Source organism: Equus przewalskii, chromosome 24 (assembly GCF_037783145.1).
Source record: "Equus przewalskii isolate Varuska chromosome 24, EquPr2, whole genome shotgun sequence".
NCBI classification, from domain to species: domain Eukaryota; kingdom Metazoa; phylum Chordata; class Mammalia; order Perissodactyla; family Equidae; genus Equus; species Equus przewalskii.
This window is the reverse complement of record NC_091854.1, coordinates 20372040-20385373: the sequence shown is the minus strand read 5'-3', so window position 1 is coordinate 20385373 and position 13334 is coordinate 20372040. Positions and strand designations below refer to the sequence as shown.

The window sequence follows — 13334 nt, the reverse complement described above, 5'->3', positions numbered from 1 at the left end:
AAAAAAATAAAATCTTAAAAAAATAAATTAAAAAGAAAAAAGATGTTGGTAGTCAAAGGAAAAAACAAGAATTCACTAACTATTTTGATTAGTCAATGGCTTACTTCATGTAGAACCGAAAATTCTATACTTAGGACAGTTATTTCTCCTCTCATTAGTCTTTGCGGCAAACTACTAGAGCCAACCTGCCTATAGCAGTCTACAGCCTTTTCCCATGAGTTGAGAAGGTATACCAAGCATGAGTTCTCCCTAGTGACGTCTGACTTTAATATACCTAACTGCATTCTAAACACCCTCCGGGGTATTTTTTTACAAATTATCCAAATCCTCTATTTAAAGTCAAGCTATAGCTGTAGTTTTATTTCCCCAGCTTGTACAGGGCAATTATTCTTCACAGACACACTGACAAAAGCAGTTATTCTTCACAGACACACTAACAAAATGTTCTTTAAAACAATGAACATGAAAGTATTTCATTCAATAAACAGAACAGGTTACTTACCTATAATGCTGATTCTCTGACAGATAAAACCAGATAATCATGATTACAATTACAGAGCTGAAACTCGGGCTAAAGAATTTTGAAAACTGAGTACCCCAGATCTGTTCCATGTGATTTCTCAACCTAGAAACCCAAAAGTCCATGGAATAAGTCCTTACTGGATAAGGTAACCAAGTATAGTTCAGACTATGAATTACAAGATAGAGTTCTAATTGCATTTCTACCAGTAATTCATCATAACACTTAAATAACTTAAAAACCTTAATTATGAGTTAGGAAATGAGGACTGCATAATGTCACCTATGCTGTCTACTTTCGAGTTGCTGTGGGTGTCAAATGAGAAACTAGATGAAATTGCTTTGTAAATTATAAACCACAGTACAAATGTAAAATTATTTTATCCAGTGGAGGATGACTCCTCTAGCGCTTTCAAAGCAAAATCTATCCCTAGTCCTGGAGTTTTCTGGCCCCTTGAAACAAACTACTTTGACAAACAGTAAAAGCAGTCTCACAGGAAGTGAGTCTACAAGAACTGATGAGGATTTTCTCTATGCAGCTTCTGAAGTTGAAGCTATCAAATAGTTGATTAGCATGGTCCAACAGGATATATCGTAACTATTTAGTACATGAACATTTTCAGAGAACCAAGTTTGAAACTACAATTCTTGTAAATATTCTTTAATATGGCTTAAAAATTAGAATCTTACTTGGAGACTACCTGAGCATGAACTTAGATGAGCAATAACTATCTTACTCTTATACTTTTCATTATCTAGACACTTGAAAATTGGCGTAAACATTAGCAATGTTATCAATGAATTAATCATTTGTGAGACCTCAAGAATCTAGAAACCCTAAATCTGACTTTTCACCCTCTATCTGTTCATGAAAGGTTACAAGATCCTTAACTGAAGCTATAGAAGGCCCTCCAAATATAAATGTATTTAGCTACTCTTGTACGATAAGAATTCAGAGGCGAATGACAAAATCACACTTTCATTTCAAAACTTATTTTCCAGTGATTGCCTTGTGAATTGGAAGAAAAGCTCTGAACATTAAAGCCCAGGACCTAAAATCTTCCATACCTGCTCTCCCTAGAGCCAGAACTTCAAAAATTAAGAGATCAGTTTCAGTGCTTTTCTGATTCAAAATCAGCAAAACATTAACTTTCAAACAGAAAAGGCAATCCACAGTTAAGTACATGATCTCAGTCAGCCCAGCTTTTTAGGCCAAAAAGAGAGTCACTAGGTATTATCTACCACTTTAACAGAACCCATCAATCTTGAAGAGCAGAGAGTTTTGAGACAAAGTATATTTCTTTTGATTCCCCACCTCCTAATCTTTGAAAAGACACATCTAGTAAAATAATCCACAATTGGAATTTTGCCAGAGAAAAATATACTCTTTGAGTCCCTTGCTCATAGTGGAGATCTCCATTTGGAGAAATTAAAATATAAAAGCATACTGTGGGGTTTATGTGCTGGAGAAGAGGGATGGCATCTAGATAAGAAACAGGGTAAGTACTCAGAACATCTGCAGATTCATTTCTTTGGCCTATGGCCTAATTTCCATGAATCAGGTCTAAGGCTTGGACTCTACACACAGTATCTTGTCAAACATTTACAAGTGATTAGGTGACCCTATATGTTATATCCTTACAAACAAGATGGATAAATTATAGGCTGAATGCTAGAACAAAAGGTTGCTGATGAAATAATCAATATTAATTTAGAGGAGAGTTGCGACTAGAATAAAGAAGAGCTATCTTCTCCTGGCTCTAAAGAACTATGACATGCTCAGTGTCTTCTACTAATAACATTTTTTTAAACTGGCTATCAGAAAGTATTCATTCCCTACTGGTAAAGATATTCACGTGTAGGCTGGGCAATGCTCAATTCTCAGTTTCAAAAGGCAATTATCTGGGGGCTGGCCCAGTGGTGTAGTGGTGAAGTTCGCGTGCTCCACTTCAGCAGCCCAGGGTTCAGAGGTTTGGATCCCAGGCGCGGACCTAGCACCGCTCGTCAAACCACACTGTGGTGGCATCCCACATAAAATAGAGGAAGATTGGCAACAGACACTAGCTCAGGGCCAATCTTCCTCACACACACACAAAAAAAAGGCAATTATCTGGAGAAATTTTCCAGCATGAGGGGAATATAAAAAGGAGAAAAAATATTTGACAGGGGTAGTGTACACATCTGTGTATCCAGGAAGATAATAATCCATCTACCCCAAGTGCCTTTTAATAACATTTTCAAACTGCCAGAAATTTACTTCAAACTGAAAGAATTAGATAGGTATCATGATGTTATTTTTAACAATGACAATTTGGGTAAAAAAGGCCAACATTACATCCAATCATCTCTTCACTCTAGACAAAAAGCATTGGAATAGGGACTTTACCAAAAGAGATTACATCTGACAGGATTAAATACCCTCTCCCAATTTTCCTTACATTATCTCTAACCAAGATGCTAATGAAGATGTTCCTTCTCTCCATCTCATTTCTCCCAATTTGCTTCCTCTGGGGAAAAAGAAGTCAAAAGGTGCTATCTTCAAAAGATTTGGAGCAAGGTAAAAAAGGAGTGATTTCTTTCACCCAAAGTCACCCAATGAGGCATTAATTTGAGAACACTGTCCTATTATAATCAACTATCATCCAAATTCCAAAGGACTCTATGTCCTATGGAACCCATAAAACTGTATTGCTCTCATTCCCAAAGCCTCAGAAATATAGAACATCACTCTTTAAATGCTACGGCCACTATCTTTAGACAATTGTTTGTAAGAATATCATCATCCTTCAAAATCATCATCAGGAGAGCTCTTACAAAAAAAGTAACATAATGAATTAATGGGAAAATATTTTCCATCATCAATAACCAGCTAAGCCTTAAGAGAGCATCTCTTTTGCTAAGAAACAATAAAAAGCAAAAAACAGAATTAACTATCATTTTGTAAAAATGCACATTTTTTGAGTTTTTGATATTTCCCCAAGACATATGCTCTGCTCCCTTGTGCCTACAGATAAAAGTGATATGTAATACTAATGGTAAGAACTCAATTTATCTCAAACTGAAAAACTTCACTTATGAGTTGTTTTCTACCTCAAATTAGACTTTAAACACTTCAAATACCTGAAAATGCTAACAGTTCCACAAAATAAGTGAACAAAATGTTTAGATAAAACAACCTCTCTATTAAATCAAATACTAAAATACTAATTACAAAGAAAACAGAAGAAAATTTTTATCAAAGAGACCTATACTAAAAGGCCACCATATAATCATATACAAAATCTGAATACCTATAATGCATGGCAAAAAATTATTATGTTCCACAACCAGGATTTGACACTTGGATCTGATACATACCAGGATCTTACAATTGTTACAACAAAAACATTACAAAGCTTCCTCAAATCAGTATTTTTATGCAGCCTGTATAATCTGATTGGGATATTAATTCAAAAATCTACTTTGTAAATGTGATTAACTTATATATAAATCTATCCTTTACTGTTGGTGATCATGACATTTATGAGAAGCACTGTTTGTTAACAGTTTCTTTCACGTTTATTTAGACATCGTTAGCTCCAATTCGCTTGTGTTGCCACCCAGAATACTTTAAAGGAAATTTAAGCAAAACTGGGATAAATTTGGACACTGAGTTCTTTATTTTAAAAAGCACCTTTATCACAAAGGTTGAGAACTGAAAGTATTTTAAGATAGTCTCCCCTTATAATTTAGAATTAAGAAAAAGCTGTCTCCAAATGCTTTATGTAAACTATGGATAGACCAACTCTTTCTAATATGCTAATTAGGACATACAACTAGCTGTCGTCGTATTAACAGTAATATCTACTTCTCTAAATCACGGAAGTCAAAAATGATGTATAAAGGCCATTTCTTTAAATCAAAAGTTTTAATTGGAAATTAGACATAAGCAACTAAGATAAAAGTAGATGTGTAGCGTGCTAGATTTTCCTTTTCTGGATCATGTCTAAGCACTCATTAGTTGTTCTATACTGTCTGGAAGGCACTGACGCTTCATAACATTCTACAACGCTAAGTCAAAGCGTTTATGATACCTAACAATGTTTCCATTTTATAAATTAACTCAAATGGTATAAAACTTTAAAAAACAAAACACCATCAACCATGTTTCCACATGTCTTTCCTGAGATGTGTGAAATTATCAAAACTAGAAAACCACATTGCCACCAAGAAGAGAAATAAAGTTGAGTTTGAAATTCTTCCCTTTTTGTAGTTTTTTTATAAAAAAGTTGAGAAAATCATGTCAAACCTAAAATTTCAGCTAAAGCATTAATTTTAGCTGTAATAGAAATGCTATGAATAGACATTTATGACTAGATACTGAAAACGTGGGGAATAATAAACAAAGCAGAATTCATGGTTACCATATTTACACATACTCTTTGTTGTGTTTCAGTGCCACATGATCTGATTCAAAGTAATAAACATCAGGATCATCATCTTCCTCTTCTGTAATGTGCGGATTGGCACTCTCTTTGGCAGATGGCAAATGTCCAATATTGAGTCTTGCCTCTGAGGGTGGCTTACTTAGTCCTTCACTCCCATAATTTTCAGAGTCACAACATATCCCCTTTTCATTCTGAGAAATTTCATCAGGATTTGTAGGAGACTCACTTATATTATCACTAACAGTTGCATTTGTTTCATTGGGACTAAGATTATTCTCCTCAAATTGTCCATTTTCTCTGCAAGGAGAAGTGTTTTTAGTGGGACTACCTCTGGTAGGGGCCGGCCTTCGTGGTGAAGTTCTCAGAGTATATCGATGTTCTTGAGGTTCTGATAAAGACATCATTTGAGCTGAAAGACAGTCTAGAACAGAAGATGGTTCTGGTTCTCCAGAGACTGGCATATTCTCAAGACTTGTGTCCAGGACGTTATTGGTGTTTTCATTACACTGCTCTTTTGAGGCACTGCTATCTCCCACCACATCTACTTCCTCCTCAGAATCCCTTAAAGATGACTGAATTTCAGAAAAGGGGCCTGTAGCTGGCTCAGTAGTCAGCTGATTAACATTTTCCACAGGCAGGCCGGCAGTTACTATTTTGTGGTCCTCCAACTTGACCTGCACTTCCGAATTTGTGCAAGGCACGTTATGGTCTATATAACTGTCCTCCTTCCTACAATCAAGGAACATTGAAGTGTGGGTATCCGAATCCCCATTTTCAGCTACTGATTTTTCCTGCAACACATAGGAACCAGTGCTATTTTGTTTAGTGTTCCCATCAGGCTGACAGTCATCACAGTTTATAACAGCTGAATCACTGTCATCAACACCATTGACAGCCAAATAGCCTGTGATTTCTTCAACTACTGCAGAATTAAGTGGCCCTTCCTCACTGACATTCACCTTTTTAATTTCCCTTTTCTCACAATCATCCAGTATAAGACATCGACAAGCTCGTTTAGTCCCTTGAAAATCTGCATCATTGTCCACTACTGTACTCCTCTGTTCTACTAACTCCTTGTCTGATTTTATAGGTGAATCTTCTTCTGAACTGTTTGGTGCTTCAGATCTAAGACAACGCTTAATTCTTTTGAAAACTGGTGAAACAGGTTCTGTTTGCCTTCTCTCACAATTGTCTACAGCCTGCCTTTCTATGTTATCTTTTTCTGAAGAAGAAAGTCCTCTTTTCCTAGGGCTTACCCATGATTCTCGAGTACTTGGCTGTTTTAAATCAGTGGTTCTTCCATTATTATTTCCTTTCTGAATTTGCACAGGCTCTGGTCTCTTCTTTGGTGACCTTGATCGTACTTGAGAATGAGAAGAGATTTCTTCAGGGTGAGCAATGCTACGATTCCTTAAAGTTCTACCACAAAAAGATTCATCCAAGCCGTTTAACCCCACTGTTGATCTTGTAACACGAGTAGATCGGGAAGCAGCCATACTATGGCAAGTCCCTACAATACGGTCATCATGATCCACTCATTGGGAAACCTTCAAAAACGTAAACAAAATAATGAGAAAAAGGTAATAGTTAATATACCTAAAACAAAAGTATAAAGCTATAACTTTTTAATCCAAGTATAGCCAATATTAATAAATTATACGACATAATTTCTTTTATTAACATTTCCAAAAATGATATTATTAATAGCTAAGAATTATATGGCACTTAATATGTTCCAGGAATGGTTCTATATACTTTACATAATTAACTCACTTAAGTCTCACAACAACTAGGACAGGTGCTTTCATCATCCCTACTTTACAAACAAGGAGACAAAGGCACATACAGTTTAAGTAATGTGTCCAAAGCCACACAGCTAGTAAGTGGCAGGGCAGGGCTCTAGCAACCATGCTCTTAACCTGCCTCGCTGTGTATCTGCCTCTCGGATACACAGGCACAAAGGGCCCAGAAAAGATCTCTCTCAAAGGCAGGATGTCATATTGGTTTTTAAAATAATAATCTTGAATTTAATTATTATCACAAAAACTACCCCAGTCATTTCTCATGTTTTCTCAAAACATTCCTGGGAGGTAAAAAGGCAGGCTCTGCTCTTTTTAATTCACTCTCACTAAAATGAGTTTCAGGTCAAATCCTTTGATAATAAACTATGTAGTATCCAAAAAATTTTGGTTGCAGTAGAATTTCTGTAATTAAGCAGATGGAAAGAAACCACAATCCTAGCTTGTACTTGCTAAGAGCAAAACAGCAAAGCCAAACCTCCCCAGTCTCTAGAAATAGAGCCATAAATTAGCAAGTGAAAGGAAGTATTCTAAACAGGATAGAAGAAAAAAGGAAAGAAGACCCCAAAGCAAATATTACATTCAAGAAATTAGGAGTACACATATAACCCCATCCTTTCCTTCTTCAAACTCCTGTGTATATCTGTACGCCATGGTTTTAATGCATGTTGGGGAGATGAGCAGGTTTTCTGGTGTGGATCTTTGGTGTTTCTAAGATAGAAATGCAAGGGAAATTGAAAAATGCCCTGATCAATCCATTAGGATAACCTCTGAGTGGTTTAGGGATATTTTCCAAAGGCTCTCCCGTTAAGCAGAATACAGGAGCTATTAACAGTTCAAGTCTCCATCCTTCTGATACTCTGTTTAGCTTTTCACAAGATACTTTGCCACTTCACTGCCCAACTTCAAATGGGGTACAGGATGGAAAGAAAAAGATGCCCATAAATGGCTGTAGTACAAAGTTCCAGAGTACCCACCTCCTCCCTTTTACCACCGTTCCCATAGCCTCCTTCTCCTATAACCCTGCAAATGCCATTCTACCCCTCCCCCACAAATCAAATATAATCTGTCCTCCACCTCAGCTAGAAATATCTAACAGTGGAAAGGTTATGAAGAACTGGAAGACACAGCAACATGCTACCACATACAAAAAAAGAAACATTAAAGGAAACTGTCTTCCTGCTCCTGTCTGCTGACAGATGAATTGAGAAAATATCCTGTAAAATATGTAAGGTGGTTGAATTTAGTTTTGTTTCAGAGTATGCATACTTTTAAATTTTTAGTTAATAATTTTTAAAAATCTTACCAGGCTAACAAAACCAGCCCTGGGATTAAAGCATGACAATTTGTTCTAGAGAACTCCATAGCAATCATATGAACAATAAGTATGGGACACCAATCAGAACTCATAGTAAACTTTGCTTTGGGAGTCATTAGAGGGACCTAACATGTAATTCTCTTTTGCTAAAATATTTTCAAGATTACAATCTATTTTTTTCCACAGGTAATAAACAGTGAATGTCCCATAAATACCTACTTTTAATTACAAAAAATTTAAGTTAGCCATCAAATGATGTTTCAAAAGAGTACAAACTAAAAAATAGTAAAATCAATTTATTTGTTTCATGTACCCAAATGCGGAGCTCTAAATTTGAAGGTTACTGATTTTTAAATATTAAATACCTATGTAAATATACAAAATAAAACAAGTTAATTTTTTAAGCTTTACTTACAATCTCTAATGCAAATATCTTTGAAGCAAATTCAATTATATTCATAATTTATTGTTCAAAATAATATTGGTAATAGTAATATTTTATAAACAGACAAAAAAGAATTTGTTAATCTTTACATTTTAAAATTGATGCCATTAAGGGCTTATAAACCTCAAGCGATTCCAATAACAAGCATTCCTAGCCCTTCTTTTCTTTCCATACCAATCCAAATGAGAGCAAAATCTCTGCCTCATCATTATTAATGAAATAAACCTCGTAGTAGCAGTACTCAGAACTACTTATAAAGAACAAATCATATATATCTCATTATAAAATACCACCGATAATGAACGCCTATTTTATTTCTTCAGGATTCCAGTGATCACAACACTGATTAATATGAAAGATTAAACCTCTTTTTATTTCTTTTGCTCCCTAAAACTGTTTTTATTCCACTCAACAACTACAACAAAGCCCAAGTTTTAGAGTTCTCAAAACCTGTGCTACTGGGCCATATTTAAAGCAAACCTGTTTTACAACAAGGACTCTTCTGGCACCTCAAACTCATGCAACTCAAAGTGTGGCCTGAAAACCAGCATCAGGGGCACCTCCTGGAAGTTTGTTAGAAATGCAGAATATCAGACCCTGCACCAGACCTACCAATTAATCAGAGTCTCAGGTGACTTACATGCCTATTAGGGTTTGACAAACACTGCCTTAGACCACTGAATCCAGACAGGATTCTATTAAAATAATATAGTCATCAAGTTTCAAACTAAATTAGACCTGTTTCTAATATAGCCTTTAATTCCTCATTTGATCGTAATAATAAAAAATTTATAAATAAAGCCATGATCCTCTTGGCTAAGGAAGCATCAAATATAGGACTATAAAAATCTCTTGCCTGAAACTTAACACATTGTAAGCACTTAAGGTAATAAACTGGTTAAAATTATGAAGATTAGAGTTAAATGAAATTCTAACACTCTTCCCTCTGATGATTTTTTCTCCTGTTCTAACCTTTTTCTTCATATCTTTTCCATTTTGGATAGGCATATATAAAGGCACATATCTTCCGTAGTTATCCAATAAACTACAAAATTCAATTACCAAAAAGGGACTAAAAATGTCCTGATTATCTCAACCAAGTCTCAACACTGTTTTGCCATGCTTAGCAAAGTATTAGAGAGTAAGGCAGTTGTTTTCCTCATTTTATAACACAGAGTTACTGAAGAGATTCAGCGAGGACGCTTGGAGGACAAAATTATATTCCTGTCAAAAATTCAGTTGCTAAGGAAACATAAAGGAACTTATTTACAAACTAAGTATCTTCAGAAAATAACCCTGCTAGTTAACTAAATAGGAAGCACATGGTGAAAACCTTAGCCAGCACCCAACTGGAACTGGATATTCAATCACTCTAGTTTTAGAATTAAGAGAAACTGTTAGTTAACATATTCACACAGCAAAACCCAATGTAGCAACTAGAATGACATTTTTCCTATGTTATCCACCAACTAACGAATATGGCACTTTCTAGAATAGAGAGAAAAGAATATGATCAATCACTAGAATTAAACAGACACCTATCCTCTCTTCTCCACCCTCATAAGTTTTCATCCTATTGGAGGGCATATCTGAGAAGGACAGTCAACCAAATTACAGCCTGTCCATTCATACTAAGCCCCAGATGCGACCTGTAATTCCACGTACCTCACCCATTTATTTGCTGTTGAACTTCCCTCCCCCAAATCTGAATCTACTTTTACTTCAAATCTAACCATAGGATTCTGAAACAGTATCAGCTATGTTTGAGATCATAATTTTCCAGCCCCTGTGTTCACATCTGCAGAACTACATCAATGAGAACTGAAAGGAATAATAAACATTAAACCAAAATGGTCTACCTAATGATACACTACTCCAGCTATCACCTTTACTTAAGAGAACTAAATCTCAAAAAGATATTTCAAAGACACTTCCTGTAACCTTTTGCTCCTACTATCATTACCAAAGTAGTTTGGGAATTGAGGGACTAACAATCCTCCATTAACATCAATGTCCTGATATTCATTACCATAATATTTAGTTTTACTAAGTGAACAATTTTTAGGAAACTGGTCATGGTACTATGTAAACAACCCAAAGTGAAAGGCAAAAAAGAGCAAGAGCAACTGGGACCTGCTGTCAACGTGATTCTTCTTGTATTTGTCTAGAACATAAACATAAACTGCTTAATAGTTGTTCTGACTACCCTCTCACACAATTCTTTTAAGATAAATTTCTTCAGCAATTACTACTTTATCTACAAGGTTAAAAGTAGGAGAGAGAAAGGCGGGGACCCTCCTATGCAATTCAACTTAAGGTTCTTAATACTCTCCCCTTTGGACGCCTGGGAACTCTAATATGTACTATCTTGTATAAAGGGATCTCCTCTTTCTTTCCCATTAAGAAAGACAGGTATATGACAGACAGACAGATACAGAGACAGACAGACAAATAAAGATAGAGCTGAATGAACACACACAAAAAAACTGAGGAGAAAGATAAGTCAAGGAATTTCATAATGCTCCTTGAATCAAAAACACCTAGTGCCTCAAAGATAGGTATAATACGCTCTAGAGATTTAATTTATACCCTTCTTGGGGAAAAAAACAGTGGGAAATATTTCATCCCTAATCCATTCCCTATAGCTCCGAACTCCTATGAACAGCCAGTTAGACTGCACGATTTTCCATGCAGAGAAAGAAGTACTGAAAAGCAACAAGTGCCCCCTTCCCAAAAAAAAAAAATCAAACTATAGTTGTCTTCACTACCACAAAACTAAATAACTTACCTGTACAACCAAAGATCTATCATTGTGGAAATATTATCTCTTTTCCTTATATCCTGAAGGAGTTGGAGCTATGATCTAGAATAGAGCTTAAGCATCAGGGTTTCAGACTCTCAGCTTCAGCCATGGAGAATACTAGAACCTCTTAAACTCCTTTCTTTAAAATAAAATAATAAAAAAAAAGAATTAAAGAAGCAAATTAACTTATGCTAATAGATTTACCCCTTCTATAATAAGAGGAAAAAGCAAGTAATAGAGTATCTGTTCATAGTACCAACTTTGGTACTTCTTGGTAACTCTGTTGCCTCAGAGACACTAAGAAACTAAAAGGACTTTTAGAAACCAACAAAAACAAACCAAAAAAGAGGTTGAAATATACTAAATCCTTACAACAACTCAATATTAGTTTGAGTCAAAATGTGACTCAGTTCTTTTCCAGAATCGAGGCAATATTTTTTTGAGAAGACCCAAAGACTGTCCTTGATAAGACTGCTCATACAGAATTTATAATCTCTTACTCTTATTCTAGAGGCCTCTCCAAATTCTTGCCTTCAAGTATGCAAAACTGGGGACTGAACCACAAAAATAATTTAGGTTATGCACACCAAAGAATCAACCAAATCTTTTATATTTCATGATAACCTTAATGGTTATTACAGTGCTACAGAACTCCACTATAAAGGAAAATCTCTATTATTTTTGGCATATAGATTTCAACAAAAACAATAAAGATTTTCTGGTTTTAGTACCCAGTTGGCCAGATATTTTAATTTACCTAATTACATTCCATTTCTTGGACAGTCTGGTTAATTACACTTTTACTTTATAATAATGTATTTTGATATCATTTTCAGAGAATCCGGCTAAATGGGTTATTATGAGTACCGATTTGGAAATGAGGAGGAACACCACGAAAAAGACTAGTGATATTTATGATGTAAATTGTCACTTTTTTATAAACATAAAACTAGATACTCTAAAAGTGACACTGTTTTCGGTGAATGATCACAATTTAAAAACTGATGCAATTATCAAACCTTACAAACTAGAGTTACTATCTGGTAAAAATCAAGAGATTACAGTTTTAGTCAGCTGGAAGGGGAACAGGGCTAATATCTAATATCTATAGATGCAACTTCTCCCAAATATGCCTTGTAAATTCCTGAAAAGCAAAAGGTAGTAAAATTCTCCAAATAAAATCATTTAATACTACATTTTAAAATGTTCTAAATTAACGTGAGGAGGATGCGCAGTGAAAACATGATCTTACAAAAAGTAACCCTTGATTTGAAAATTCACTCCTCTTATAACAAAGACTCCAACTCCTTTGTACCCAGTCCTGAAAGTCTTTCACAATCATGGCAAAACAGTACATTCTATACTGTGTGGTGCTGGTGGCAATCATCAGAGGCAACGAGGATCCAGAATGTGAGAAGCGTCTGAGTATACGTGAACACGCCCATCTAGCACTCCATCAAAGTCCAGCCAGCCACGTTACTACCCTGTTTGGATTAGGTTCACTATAGGAACATCATCCTTTATGACATTTACCAGGCAAGGATATCTGCACGTGTTATTTTCACAGAAGAACTGATACTTACAGCTGAGTTCTACCAATATTAAGATAGACAGGATCATGCAGATGTGTTTCTTAAAAGCCTGATACACTGAAAAAGAAACTTCAGTCAATAACTTCTACTAACTAAAGCCCACTAGGGCTTAATTAAGATTACATTTTTTTCTTACCTTTTTTAAAGTGTCTCGCCTAGTATTTGATTCCCAAGCGTCTGCATTTATCTGTCATCACTGTTAATGTCCATGTTAGATTGAGACTTCAGGTATTAATTATTTATGTGGTTGTACTAGAACAACTTGGTATCTGTGAAGGGAAACCACAATATAGTCACTATGGATGTGTTACTGCTTATAGATTTGTGGATAAAAGTGATAATATTTCTAAATACTTACACAGCACACTGCATTTTCTAATAAATTTCTCAAATAATTCCTTATATTTAGCTATAAAATATGTGTTATCTTC

General features: G+C 35.3%; 1 protein-coding gene across 19 annotated transcripts in view; it reads right to left on the bottom strand.

Annotated features, from left to right (window-relative positions):
• Positions 1-13334, bottom strand: part of ZZZ3 (zinc finger ZZ-type containing 3) — a 113672-nt gene that overhangs the window by 61411 nt on the left and 38927 nt on the right. For 6 of the 19 annotated variants that reach the window (XR_011532383.1, XM_070592013.1, XM_070592017.1 and 3 more), the window contains exons 2-4: positions 13040-13172; positions 11297-11450; positions 4938-6493 (exon numbers count right to left, since the gene is read on the bottom strand). The exons of 2 other annotated variants lie outside the window; for them this stretch is intronic. Coding sequence is in view for 15 of the 17 variants with exons in the window: in XM_070592013.1 (XP_070448114.1) it covers positions 4938-6442 (1505 nt within the window). In the remaining 2 variants the exon portion in view is untranslated. Of the gene's footprint in view, positions 1-4922; positions 6494-11296; positions 11451-12894; positions 12961-13039; positions 13173-13334 lie in introns of all 19 variants that reach the window. 11 more of the 19 variants (XM_070592014.1, XM_070592018.1, XM_008519024.2 and 8 more) reach the window with 4 other exon arrangements.